General features: G+C 56.9%; 1 protein-coding gene across 8 annotated transcripts in view; it reads right to left on the reverse strand.

Annotated features, from left to right (window-relative positions):
• SH3TC1 (SH3 domain and tetratricopeptide repeats 1) overlaps nt 1-14,111 on the reverse strand; it is a 63,778-nt gene that overhangs the window by 17,722 nt on the left and 31,945 nt on the right. For 6 of the 8 annotated variants that reach the window (XR_005201942.1, XM_037742186.1, XM_037742185.1 and 3 more), the window contains 7 exons: nt 12,606-12,733; nt 10,551-10,656; nt 8,658-8,804; nt 7,475-7,685; nt 6,300-6,376; nt 4,919-5,114; nt 1,363-1,577 (listed from right to left, as the gene is read on the reverse strand). Coding sequence is in view for 7 of the 8 variants with exons in the window: in XM_037742186.1 (XP_037598114.1) it covers nt 1,363-1,577; nt 4,919-5,114; nt 6,300-6,376; nt 7,475-7,685; nt 8,658-8,804; nt 10,551-10,656; nt 12,606-12,733 (1,080 nt within the window). In the remaining variant the exon portion in view is untranslated. The remainder of the gene's footprint in view (nt 1-1,362; nt 1,578-4,918; nt 5,115-6,299; nt 6,377-7,474; nt 7,686-8,657; nt 8,805-10,550; nt 10,657-12,605; nt 12,734-14,111) is intronic. The other 2 variants (XM_037742187.1, XM_017539046.2) reach the window with 1 other exon arrangement.

Below are 14,111 nucleotides of genomic sequence, written 5' to 3' on the forward strand. Positions count from 1 at the left end.
GCCCCCACCCAGGGCACCTGCACCCTGCAAAGCCCCCACCCAGAGCACCTGCACCCTGCAACACCCCCACCCAGGACACCTGCAATACCTCACCCACAACGCCTGCACCTGCATAGAATGGAGGGTCCCAAGCTTGCTTCCTAAAAGAACAGGAGACAGCATCCAGGGACCTCTGAGCCTTGATGTGCTAAGGTCAAGTCTAAGTTTGTCCATTTAGGAAGGGAAGTTGATTTACCAGGTCTAAAAATTTTAACTCTAATATTGTTGGGAAAAACAGGTCTTGCAATGCATGTCACTGAGCAAGCGGGAAAACAAGTGTGTAGAAACGTATCTGTTTATATGTGTGTGGGGTTCATGCACGTGTACGTGTGTGTGTGTGTGTACACCTGTGCAGGCACATGTGCACACATGTATGCATGAGGCGCGTGTGCATGTGCATGTGTAGGTGTGTGTGTACATGCACACAGTGTGTATGTACATGTGTATTTGTATGTTCATGTCTGTGTGTGTACGTGCGTACATAGGTACACAAGTAGGTGTGTAGCTGTCAGGCGCGATGGCTCACACCTGTAATCCCAGCACTTTGGGAGACTGAGGCTGGCAGATCACCTGAGGTCAGGAGTTCGACAGTAGCCTGGCCAGCATGGTGGAACCCGTTTCTACAAAAAATACAAAACTTAGCCGGGTGTGGTGGTGCATGGCTCTAGCTCCAGCTACTTGGGAGGCTGAGACAGAAGAATCACTTGAACCCGGGAGGCAGAGGTTTTAGCGAGCCAAGATCATGCCACTGCACTCCACCTGGGCAACAGAGCAAGGCCCTTTTCCAAAAAAAAAAAAGGAGGCGTGAGGCACGTTTGTGTTTATCCACACCCAGGCCACCTTCATCTATGATTGCACTGCAGCCCCCAGGGAAACCTTTCACGCACAGAGGGGCACTGGGGTCAGAGGCACTATCTCTGTCCTTAGGAGGTTGGCGGCCCTGGGGTCCCACCCTGACACCCCCGGCAGCCAGGTGACCAGGCCACACCACAACCTGGGTTCTTTGTCTTGTGACGAGGAGAAAAGTCACTCTCATTCAGGCAAAGTGCAGTAGGCAGAGGGCTGGGCCTGAACAGAAGTCCTCAGGACTGGCAAATTAGAACCAGGCCCACACCCTCTGCCTCACCCCAGTTTCAGGCAGGTGCCTGAGGCCAGGGCAGGAAGGGCTTCCTGATGCCCACCAGGGCCTCAGGGCTGCATTCCCGCGCCCCCAGCCGCCCACCCCACCTCTCTCCTGCCTGGCTTGTCTGCAGCCCCTTCGTGCCCTGGAGGCAGCGCAGCCTCTGTCTGTTCATCTTTTGGCGCCCAGGGGCTGGCACTCACTATCTGCAGATGGACGAAGGAAGCGGGCGCTGTGGAGGGGAAGGGGAGGGCAGCAGCCCTGCCATGGGCATTGCCCACACGCACCCAGGCTGTACACCGTGTACACATCGGTGCCCGACATCTGCCCCAGCAACTGCCTGGCATCCTCCTCAGAAAAGCGGCCCTTGCTGAAGAATGACTTTTCTTCCTCACTGAGGAAAATCGCACTTTCCAACCTGGAAAAAATGAAGTGCTTTATTTAAAATGACATATTTCCAAAGTCAGCGTTTCATACTAACACCCGTTTCCATTCCTTGATTTGACAGACAGTCCTGCAGCACCACTCTCTGCCCCGGGTGGAGACAGAGATTCAAAAACAACAACAAAAACAACGTAAAGGCTGGCTGCGGTGGCTCAGGCCTGTAATCCCAGAACTGGGAGGCCCAGGCGGGCGGATCCCTTGAGGCAGGGGTTCAAGACCAGCCTGGCTGACATGGTGAAACCCCGTCTCTATAAAAATACAAAAATTAGCCGGGTGTGGTGGCATGAGCCTGTAATCCCAGCTGCTCGGGAGGCTGAGGCAGGAGAATCACTTGAACCCAGGAAAAAGAGGTTACAGTGAGCTGAGATTGTGCCACTGCACTCCACCCTGGGCAACAGCGTAAGATTCCATCAAAAACAAACAAACAAAAAAACCAGATCCCGCCCTCGAGGGGTGCCTTGTCTGGTCAGGGGTGCACACACGTATACGTGCATGAATCCCAGAAGGAGGAAAGGCTGCAACAGATGCAAACAAGTACTGGCATCTTAGGACAGTGAGCTCCTAGTCAGCCTTCAAAGCCCCATCCCAAATGTCCCCTCCCTTATGAAGCCCCCTGTGACAGCTGCAGACAGAACCAGCCCAATCTCTCCACATTGTAAACTCCTACTGCTTCTTGCACGACCTCTGCCAGCGCTCCCCAGAGTGCCCAGCATAAACTCAGGGTACTCCCATAAAGTCAGGGACAGGAACTACAGGAAGGAACAGAGAGAAGAGAGAGGGAGAGAGGGAGGAAGAAAGGGGGCAATTTTTGCTCATATGACTAAATCACCAGTGAAATATGAAACTTTGAAATGAACCTTATTGAGATTAAAAAAAAAAACTTAGAGAAGCTTATAGCACATTCTGCAAAATCACAGGCCTATATCTTTAAAAACCTCACAGAAAGGCTGAAAAGCTGTTTCGTATTAAGGAGGATACAGGATATCTGAATAGAACACATGGGCTGAGATTTTCATTGTCTATAAAGGGCGTCATTGTGACAACTGGTAAAATCTGAATAAGATCTGTAGATAACAGCACTGAATCAGTGTTAACTTCCTGGTTTTGACAGCTGTGCTGTGGTTACGTAAGCAGATGTCCTGGTTTCAGGAACCACATACTGCCTTGTTTAAGGGTAAAGGAACATCATGCTTACAACTTACTCTCAAAGGATTTAGAAAAAAATAGAAGCGTAACAAAAAGAAAGCAACAAAGCAAATGTCATAACATGTTAACATTTGTGCAATCTGGGCTAGGGCACACAGGAATGTTACATTGTTTTTGCAAGTTTCATCTAAGTCTGAAATTGTGTCAAAAATAAAGTTAAAGAAAAATAAAAGAAGAGCCACCAAGCTGTTCATTAAACAAAAGATGAAAACCCAGGGTCTGGAATAGGAAATATATTCAGCAAACATTTGTTGAGTGGATGAGAGAAGTCAGAGCTGCTCCAGCTGTGAACAGGACCAAAGGCACCCGGCCCCATCATCCTTCTGGGTTAAATGAGGAAGGGAACAAACTGGCTCATTCCCTGGCTCTTCTCTGACCCTTTGTAAGTTCAGTACATGTTGTCTTCACACGGCCCCCAGTAACCTGTTGAGAAGTTGGGTCTCCCTTGGAGATGGTAGGAATCAGCTAGACCAAGGATCCCCAAAGAGTGCTCCGTAGAACACCAGCTCAGCCAGAAGCAAACAGGGTTGTGTGAGAAGAGGATTCTGGAGGTTAAGTAAGTGTGGAAAAGGCATTTCAACAGGAAAAAGATGCCTTGCTTGTGCTGGGAGTCCCTGGGATCACCCTCAAGGGATGTGGACAAAGCTTTGCCCCCTCCGTAGGGCATGATGTGGTCTGATGGAGTGGTGGATGGGAACATGCTTCGAGAACTGCTGGTCTAGCTCCTGACATCAGCACATGGCCCAGCCAGCTTCCAGCTGCTTCTGATGCACAGGTGCCAGAGTTACCAGAGCAAACAGACCCTTTCCAACAGGGGAACAAATGAATGGCTTGATGAGGCATGGTGACTAATGGCCTCCAAGACCTGGTCTGAGAGATGTTGGTCTGTCGCAGCTCCAAACATTGAAAAGGAACATTGAAGACAAGCTTCTCATTGGTAGGGCCAGGACCAGGGTCACATGACCCAGAAAGCGGCCTCTCCATGCACCCACATTCTCCGGGCTCCTTGACTGAGGCCTTAAGAAGGTCAAGTCCAGGCAAACCAAATCCCATCAAAGGACGGCCACAGCTGACCCCTCTCCAAAGATCCCCTGCTGTTGCCGGCACCGGGCAGTGAGGACACAGAAGTGAGTGAGGAAATCTTTTGGAGTTCCCTGGCTGGGGAAGCCTGGTCACAGGCAGGGTGGGAATCACATAGGAAGAGGCATATGGCCAGAAGAGTGCCCCCACAGAGGAGCCATGGGGGCTGATGGGGGGCCCCAGGAGAACAGGGGGGTTGGTGAGAGGGGCAAGCCCAGGCAGAAGGACACACGTGTCACCCAGAGCAGTTTTAGAAGGTGCAAGTTACTCTGCACAGCTGCACTCGAGTGAGCTGATGGCAAGGCCTAACCTGGCCATGAGGCCTGCAAGGCTGGACCCAGAAGCTATTCGGGGCTTTACGGAGGAGAGCGACTGACGTGTGTACTGGATTAAATTGCGTCCTTCCATTCATGCCTCTTGGAACCTCAGAAGGTAAGCTTTTCTGGAAAAGGGATCTTTGTAGATGTAATTAGTTCAGCTAAGATGAGGTGAGGCTGGAGTTGCATGGGCCCTAGGAGATGGGCACCCTTAGAATAGACACAGAGGAAGACAGCCACGCGGAGACAGAGGCAGAGTGCAGGGATGCGGCCACAAGCCAAGGAATGCCCAGGGCAGCCAGGAGCTGGAAGAGGCAAGAAGGACCCTCCCCTCGAGTCTCCGAGGAAATGTGGCCCTGCTGGCACTTGGCTTTAGACTTCTGGCCTCTAGAACTCTGAACGAGCACATTTCTGTTGCTGGAAGCCCTGGGTGTGCAGCACCTTATCATGGTGGCCACGGGAAGATAAAGCACATGGGCAGGTGTGCGTTCAAGAGAACGCTCTTTCTGCAGCAGCCCAGAGGAAGGACACCAGGGGACCTGGGGCCAGGCACTGGGGCCAAGGGGGCAGCAGCCTGAGGACGAGGGAAGGGACTAGGGGTCGTCCACAATGACTTCCAGGCTTGTGACCCGGGAAGCCAGGTGGACGGCAGCAATATCCCCTTAGGTGCGATGGGGTGGGTTCAGGAAGGGGAGGGGCTCCCGCCACTCACTCGGACACTGGGCCCTGCAGGCTGACGAGGCTGCTGGGCACAAACCCCACCTGGCCCGAGGCTGCGTGTCGGCCCACGCACCAGGGCAGGCTGGGCACCTGTGCCCCGAGGATCTCGATGAGGTCGCCTCTTTGGAAGGTCATCTCTTCAGGCCCCGAGCCCTGGAAGTCTGCCAATGCCGAGGCCAGCCCCGTAGCTGCGGAGGAAGGCCACATGGTGAGTGCCAGGGAGACCATAAGGGGCCAGAGGAGGCAGACAGGGCCGATGTCGGCCAGCTACTCTGGACCCTGGGGAATTCGTCTTTTGGCTGCAAGGAGGTTTGTAGCGAGCTTGGCCTCTGCAGTGAAGGAGGGGATGTCTCCGTGGTCCTCAGAGGGGGTGGGTTGTTTCTCTTTTTGAGAGGGAGTTTCGCTCTTGTTGCCCAGGCTGGAGTGCAGTGGCACAATCTCGGCTCACTACAACCTCTGCCTCCCAGGTTCAAGCAATTCTCCTGCCTCACACCCAGTTAATTTTTGTATTTTTAATAGAGACAAGGTTTCACCATGTTGGCCAGGCTGGTCTCAAACTCCTGACCTTTGGTGATCTCCCCGCCTCGGCCTCTCAAAGTGCTGGGATTACAAGCGTGAGCCACTGCACCCAACCAGGAGTGTTTTGATCCCTCGGTTGAAGATGAGAAAAATGGAGGCTCGGAGATGTTGATAAACGAGCCTCAACCATCAGCCTCCAAGGCGGGGGCTCTTTCCTCCTTTCCTTCTGCAGCCACAACCCCCGGCCCCACCTCCTCCCCACCCCGCTCGGCATGGGGCTCTGTCCCCCTGACAGGTGCACCGGCCTCCCAGGCACTGGCAGCTTGGCACAGAGCAAAAAGCGCTGGACCTGGCATCCAAGCAGAAGGGCTGCTGGCAGTGCCAGCGTTTCACAAAGAGGACACAGTCACGGTCCTCTGTCAGCACGCGTGGCAAATTCAGCCGGCGCCAGCCCACTTCGGCCCAGGGCCTTCCAGGTGTTTCACGCGGTGACAGGAGGATCGAGTCTGAGACTGTCGTGTTGCCCTGTCTGAGAGGTGACCTTTGGGAGCTCTTTGGAGACAGTGGCCAGGGGCCCTGGAGCAGCTTCCCTGAGCATCCTGTGAGGCGGCATCAGCCCCCCACGCAGAGCTTCCTGAGTGTCAGTATGACCTTACAGCCTGGAGAAGATTAGGCTGGTTCAAAAGTAACTGAGGTTTTTGCCATCGAAAGTCATACAAAAACCGCAAACACTTTTGCACCACCTAATAGCTATCACCCTGGCTTGGGGAGGATTTAGGGCAGCTTCCAAAATGTTGGTGCCACACCCTGGCACACACCTTCCCCGGGAAAGAGAGGCCCGTGGAAACACTTACCCATCCATGGGTTGTTAGGCGTTGCAGGGCCACCCATGAAGTCGTCGATGGGGTCCTGGGGGACCCTCAGAGCCCACCTGGAGCCAGGAGAGGGAGGTCTTTGCTGTGGGATTCCAGATGTGGGGCAGATACATTCTGTGCAGAGACTGGACAGGTCAGCAGCCCCAAGCACCCTGAGCAGGTCCCTTGCCTCCCCCGACACACACATGTGCGCGTGCACACACACACACGCCGGCCCAGGTGTGTGGCCTTCAGGCTCAGTGTGTGTGACACTGCCTCCAGGGAGCCCCATGCCCCTCAGCCTAGGGGCCTCATTCTGGAAACACAACTTCCCCTGTGAACCTGGAGCCCTGCAGACCCCCAAAGCATCTGCCCTTCCCCAGCTCCGCAGTGAGGGGTGAGGGAGACCCCAGCCTGGGGCTCTGGAGGCCTGGATTCAAATCCTGGTGCCACTGCAACTTTGCCAGATAACCTGGAGAGATCACTCCTGTCTCTGGGCCTTCAGCCAGAAAAATAAAGGAAACTGGACTAGATGACTGACAGTCCCTCTTTCCAGATGACAGAAGAACACACTCAGCGTCCGCTGTTGGGACAGCACTGGCCACAGCACACAGGGAGGATTCTTAGCAGAAGATCCTCTTGGGTCTCAGTAATGAGAGAAGCCAAGCCACAGCCTGTCACTTGAGACACTGCAAATCAAGAGATTGAGGTTCTTTCTTTGCTTTGGCTACCAGGAAGCTCCAAGCCAAGTTAATGCCCCCTGCTTCAGCAAGTGAACAGGAGCTTGCATGTCAACTGTCCTCACATCCCCTGGCTCTACCTGTGGGTCCCCTGTGCCTCCACACTACGGGTACACACGTTTTATGTAACTTCCTAAAAAGCTTTTTGGATGTGCCTGGTGAGAGCTCATGCTGCACCTCCTGTGCCATGGAACCCAGGATAGCCCTGCTGGGTGAATGTCCTTGGCCCGTCGTGCAGCTGGCAGGCCAGAGGCCCAGAGAGGTAGACTGACTTGCTGAGGCCACACAGCTGGGAAGCAGCAGAAACGAGGCCAGGGCCAGGTCTGTCCAGGGCTCCCACCACTCTCTGTCCACCCCCTTGACCTCCAGACGGCCCGGGCCTGGGGGGTCTCAGTGAGGCCGACAGCTCCTAGAGCAGCAAAGGCCGGTACCTACTGATGAAACGGAATCAAAGGTTCCGGGGCGGCTGCCACTGCCACCTCCTTGGAGGATGCGCTGGGGCTCGGCGGTGAAGCGTCTGTTTCGGGGGCTGCCTCTCCCTGGGGAGCCCCTGAAGCCTGCCTGAGGGCCTGGGGGCCAAGTCCTGAATCCCAGGGACCCGTCATCACTCTCACATGGTGGTCAGGACACAGAACGAAGAAGGGCCCTTCAAAAGGATGGAGGGGGTCACTGAGGGTGGCCGGGCCAGGCGCAGCTTTGGCCCTGCCCCCCACACCCCTGCTGGACATACAGCAAAGGCAGCACCCGCAGGAGTGGCCCCTACAATGTTTGCAGGCAGGCACAGAAACCCAAAGGGGCCCAGATCGGGAGGCAGGCGTGGGACGGGGTCCCAGCTCTGCCTCCATGTGCTGTGTGAGGCTGGCTCGGCCTCGGACCCTCACCCTGGGCCTCGGTTTCCTTGCCTGCGTGATGTGGAGCCAGACGTGGGATCCCCAGGGCCCTCCTGCGCGAGCTTCCCTGGCCAGCCCGGTCACCACTGGCAGGCCCCTCCTGCCGTAGTCAGGTAGGAAAGGAAGCCTCTGTCCCCTCCTCAGACTCGGGGCCAAACGAGGCCAGCGCAGCAGCCACGTGAGGGACAGGAGGTGGGGCTCGCGCTAGACAGAACCTCTCCTCCGCAGGTTCCCAGGCACCTCTGTGTCCCTGCGGCTGGCCAGGGTCTCTACAGCTAAGTGACAGTGCCACACTAAGCACACCTCCCTGCTTGAAGCACCCCTCCACCTCCAGAGGCTCCACAGCCCAAGCCCTAGGCATGCTCAGCACAGCCGGACCCAAGCCGTCACCCCACGGCCCCAGGCCTGTCCAGCACAGCCAGACCCACGCCGTCACCCCATTAACCCAGGTGTGCCCAGCAGAGCCGGATCTCAGGTGTCACCCCATAGCCTCAGGTGTGCCCAGCACAGCCGGACCCAGGCCATCACCCCACGGCCCCAGGTGTGTCCAGCACAGCCGGACCCAGGCCATCACCCCACAGCCCCAGGTGTGTCCAGCACAGCCGGATCTCAGCTGTCACCCCATGGCCCCAGGTGTGCCCAGCACAGCCGGATCTCAGCTGTCACCCCATGGTCCCAGGTGTGCCCAGCACAGCCAGATTTCAGCTGTCACCCCACACAGCGCTCACCTTCCTGGATGAGGAGGCTCTCATGGGTCAGCCTCAAGGCATTCTCATCCACGTGGACTTGGATGACCGTCTCCTCCTCCTCGCTGGGCGAGAGCAGCCAGAAGGCCTGGTCCACAAGCAGGTTTGCCAGGCAGTGATGAGTGAAGCCTGCAGAGGCCAGGCCCAGTCACCCGTGGGCTCCAGAAGAGGGGCAGGGAGGCAGAGAAGCCTGTGTGGCCCCATGTCGGCTGAGTCCTGCACTGACCAGGTCCAGGGAGGTCATGGAGGACACCCACCGGCGCTGGGGTGCCCACAGTGTTGGCAACACCCAGCAGCCATGGTCTGACCGTCTGGGCTGTGAGAGGCCAAGCCCAGTTCCATTGCCCACCAGCGGTGACCATGGTCAAGTTATCTGACCTCTCCACGCCTCCGTATTCTCCTCTGTTAGACGGTGACCACGTGGCTGGGGGCCGTGCAGGCCACAGGGGCTGGGAGCCAGCAGCAAGGTGGGTCTAAAACGCACCTGCGTGAGCCTTGCCCGCATTTCCATTTCTATCAAGGGAAGCCTCGTTTCTGGGATGCTGCGAGCTCCCCACTCCCATCTGGGGTAGCGAGCCTTCGTTCACTGCAGCTCAACTAGGAGGCTCATGCACACTTAAGGCACAGACAAGTGATCTGAGAATACTTTCCCCACTCAGCGTAGAGTGGACTCTGCAGGACGGGGACGGGAAGTCTGCTGCCCTCTGGATGGACACCCCTGCCTTGTGGCCATCGCTGTGGAAGGGCAGCCAAGGATGAGCCACTTCCTCCAAGAGCCGATCAAGGAGCCCACATCCACAGTGGGGTAAGCATCGGCCCTGCTCACAGGTGCTCGGGAATTGTGGCTACAATTCTCAATTCTTTTTTTTTTTGAGACAGAGTCTCCCTCTGTTGCCCAGGCTGGAGTGCAGTATCGCGATCTCAGCTCACTGCAACCTCTGCCTCGGGTTCAAGCGATTCTCCTGCCTCGGCCTCCCGAGTAGCTGGGAATACAGGCACCCACCACCACTCCCGGCTAATTTTTTGTATTTTTGGTAGAGACAGGGTTTCACTGTGTTAGCCAGGATGGTCTCCATCTGCTGACCTCGTGATCTGCCCACCTCGGCCTCCCAAAGTGCTGGGATTATTATTCCTAACTTTTTCAGCCCTAAAGTGAGGTGGTGTAGAAAGATCCCCAGGAGGCTCCGTTAGAGCCTGGAATTCCTCCCAGTGGAACAGGGGATGTTCCAGGAAGAGCTCACGTGGGTCAGCCTTCCCGGTCAGCACCGAGGCCCCTGGATGCCAGCCTCCCTCAAGTTCTGGTTGAGTGAAATTACAGAGGGCAGCGCGTGACGGTAACTAGAAGCGCAGCCTAAATCATTCTTGCAACAAAGACCCACATCCGTCTACGACTCTGCCGACTTGACGTTTCTCCTGGAGAACCAGGTGCGCACGCCAGTGTTGCTGTCCCGCTGGAGGGAGCTTTGTGAACCAGCCTATTCTAAAGCATGGATTTGTGGCTCACGCCTGTAATCTCAGCACTTTGTGAGGCTGAGATGGGCAGATCACCTGAGGTCAGGAGTTCGAGAGAGCCTGGCCAACATGGTGATACCCCGTCTCTACTAAAAATACAAAACATTAGCCAGATGTGGTGGCAGGTGCCTGTAGTCCCAGTTACTCAGGAGGCTGAGGCAAAAGAATCGCTTGAACCTGGGAGGCAGAGGTTGCAGTGAGCCGAGACTGCGCCACTGCACTACAGCCTGGGTGACAGAGCAAGACACCATCTCAAAACAATAAATAAATAAAGCACCAATTTGTAATCGAACTGCATGGTGTGTAACCAGTGTCTTCCAACAGGTGTCCCCATGACTGATTCTGGGAGGGTCACCTCTTTACCAAGAGCATGGTAGGTAGAAAACTTCCAGATTTCTTCAAAAGTCTTAAACGTCACCACGATCCGGTCCTGGTCACTGTGGATGGACAGCAGCCTGGCTGATAACTCCTGAAGAGAAAGATACAGGAGTTCCAGAGGTCCCCAGGAGCTCTGGGGCACCTGTCAGGAGGACAGGGTCCACATGACAGGGACATCTGGCTGATGTGGCCCCGGTGGGGGATGACACACCCAGGGCAGATTCCTTCCCAGCCTGTCAGCTCCTCCTCCCCTGCTCTCAAGCCAGCTGTGGCTCCCCAGAGCCTGTGGGGAAAAGCCCCTGCCCTGCCCAGAACTCATGTGGCCCCCATGCCCTGGCCCCTCACCCTCGACGCCTCCTGCTCAGCACCCACACACTGGTGCCCACCGGTCCCCCCAGCCTAAGCTGGTCCCTGTTCGGCTGTGCTCTCAGCCCTGAGCCGCCCTGGCCCCACCTGCAGTGCCAGCTCTGATTTCTTTCCCACCGCCAACATCCCCTCTCCTCTGGTTTCTCTAAATCAGTGTTGATAGGGGCACAAAAAATAACAGCAGCTAACACTGGAGCTCTTACGACTCGGGAAGTGTGTGTCTGGGGGCACTATAGTCTCCATTTGAGAGAAAATATAAGGCCCTGCTTCTTTTTTCTTTTTCTTTTTATTATTATTTTTTTTATTTTTATTTTTGACAGAGTCTAGCTCTGTCGCCCAGGCTGGAGTGCAGTGGTGTGATCTCGGCTCACTGCAACCTCTACCTCCCAGGTTCAAGCAATTCTCTGCCTCAGCCTCCCAAGTAGCTGGGATTACAGGCACCTGCCACCACGCCTGGCTGATTTTTATATTTTTAGTAGAGACAGGCTTTCACCGTCTTGGCCAGGCTGGTGTTGAACTCCCGACCTTGTGATCCACCAGCCTCAGCCTCCGAAAGTGCTGGGATTACAGGTGCGAGCAACTGCACCGGGCCTTTTCTTTAGTTTTGTAGAGCTGAGGTCCCACTCTGCTGCCCAGGCTGGAGTGCGGTGGCACAATCACGGTTTCCTGCAGCCTCAGCCACCTGGGCCAGGTCATCTGCCCATTTTAGCCTCCCGTATGGCTGGAACCACAGGTGTGCACCATCACGCCTGGCTAACTTTCTTATTTTTGTAGAGACGAGGTCTCCCTATGTTCCTCAAGCTGGTCTTGAACTCCTGGGCTCAAGTGATCCTCCTTCCTCGTTCTCCCAAAGTGCTCGGATTACAGGTGTGAGTCCCCATGCCCCCTGAAGGCCTCATTTCTTATCCACGGTCTGACCTCTGTAAGTGGCTCAGCTGAGATTCAAGCCTGGAGCCAGCACGCTGACCCAGTTCACCCATGCCTGGCATCGCCCACCACAGCCCCACGTATCGAGCAGGTACTATGCATCCGGCACCCTGCAGGTGCTTGGTGAGTTAATCACATAATCCTCACGTCAGCTGCTGGGGATGTGATTCTAAGCATCCCCAGTGTGTGGCTGAGGAAGGGGGGCTCACAGAGGCTAAGGGGCACCAGCCAAGGCCAGGCTGGTCCAACCACAGTCAGTGCTGGTAACGCCCAGCCCGGCTCCCAAGCCCCCGGCCCTCAGCCACAGGGAGGTCTGCCAGGCCCAGACACACCCTGTGCCCTCCTCCCCAGAATGCTGGTTTGTACAGAGGCTCAAGGGAGGCGGGCTTTGTCACCAGGAAAAAAACAAGACAAGCTTCACACTTGTCCTTTAACTCCCCATCAAAGAGACTTTGACAGTCCTCGAGGGTGGAGGGCAGGGGGAGAAAGGGACAGGTCGGTGGTCACCAGGGCTGGGGCTGTGGGACAGCAGAAGGACGGTCACGTGCCCCCCACGAGGCAAGTGGAAGAAACAGGCCTCACCGCCCCTGGCGACCACAGCCTCCCCTCCAAGGCCACCGCTTGCCTGAGTGGCTCTCATCGCTGAGGCCGGCCTCCTGTGTCCCTGGTCCCAGACACTGCACCCCAGCCCCTCCCTCCCCTCAACTCCAGCTCCCGCCCCTGCCCAGGCCCCAGAGGACTACTCACCCCGAGCACGCGGGCCATCTCCCGGCTGTCATTCTCCAGAAGGCGGAGCTGGCTCCGCAGAGCCTGCTGCAGGCGGGGGTCCTGCAGCCCACTCTTCCTCTGCACAGCCAGCAGCTGCAGGGTCAGGTCTGGAGGGGCAGATGGAGGTTGGGCAGTTGGCCTGGCCTGGGCTGGGAGGTCTGTCGGGCACTGTCCTCCCCCGCCAGCCTCCAACCCACATACCTGACCCCGAAGGCCTGGGGAGCCCAAGCCCCGGGTTGCCAACCTTGTCCCACCCCTGCAAAGGCCTTGGACCGTCGCTTAGGTCCCAGCCTGTTTCCTTCGGTGTGAGTGCCTGTCCTACAGAGTGATGGGGACAAGCGGACTCATGTCCCCTGCAGGCCAGCACAGCAACCACTGCACACAAATGATCTCTCCTCCCTGTCACCACGACCTCCGATCCTGCCCCCCAGCACCTGCCCCAGATGGCTGCAGCTTCAGAACCTGCAGGCGCAGGACCTGGGCATCTGCATTTAGCAAGCCCCTCCTCCACCCCCATGGCGACTGTAGAGGGGGAACTCTGGGACCATGCGGGCACCCACCTCCAGCAGACACCCTACAAGCACCTTGGAAATCTCAGTTCCGCCTTTCTAAGCCAGCTCCTCTCCACTTCTTCCCCTTCTCTCAAGGGCAGAGGCCCCCCGTACTGTCCCGAGCTCAGATCAATGATACCTCCCCACTCACCACATCAGCTACCAGCAAGCCCCATGAGCTCCACCCTCCACCCTACCCCTGTCCCTGTCATGGTTCTGGGCCCTGGCGGGTCTGCCCTGGGCAGCTGTCCACACCTGGCCCTCCCTCCTGTCTGTCCCCTGGTCCGAGCAGAGCTTTGACATGACATGCATGCGTGGACCCATCGGCCCTGCTCCCGGCCGTCCCTGTGGCTCCATCCAGTGGAAACTTCTGCAGCAGTTGGCATGTGCTCTGTCTGCCGTGTCCCATTCGGGGCCACCTGAGGCAGGGGCTGTGGAACTCCTGAGATCCATGCCCCTCCTCACTCTGCGAGGCTGGAGATTTCCCACCAGAATCCAGGCTCCCACGCTGTGACCCCGTCTGCCCTGTGCACGATCCCTTCCCAGTGCCTGGAACCGCGGAGAAAAAAGCCTTCCCGTTCCTCCAGGTCAGCACTCAGCCCCAGAGCTATAGGCAGCGGCGTTCTAGGGGCTTTGGCCCTCTATGGAGGGGGCTGCCCCAAGGGAGACGCAGGGAGAGGGGGAAGAGAATGAGGAGTAGAAGGGGAGAAGGAGAGCAGGGAGAGGGGAGAAAACAGGAGGGGGAGAGGGAGGAAGACGGGAGACACCAGGAGGAGAAGAGAGAGGCAGGGGGCGGAAACCGGAGGGGGAGAGGAAGGGAGGGGGAGAAAATGGGAGGGGGAGAGGGAAGGAGTGGGAAAAAAGTGAGAAGGAGGGAGAGGGAGGGAGTGGGGAGAAACCAGGAGGGGGAGAGGGAGGGAGGGCGAGAGAGAGA

This window comes from Cebus imitator, unplaced genomic scaffold (genome assembly GCF_001604975.1).
Source record: "Cebus imitator isolate Cc_AM_T3 unplaced genomic scaffold, Cebus_imitator-1.0 Scaffold117, whole genome shotgun sequence".
Taxonomy (NCBI): Eukaryota; Metazoa; Chordata; class Mammalia; order Primates; family Cebidae; genus Cebus; species Cebus imitator.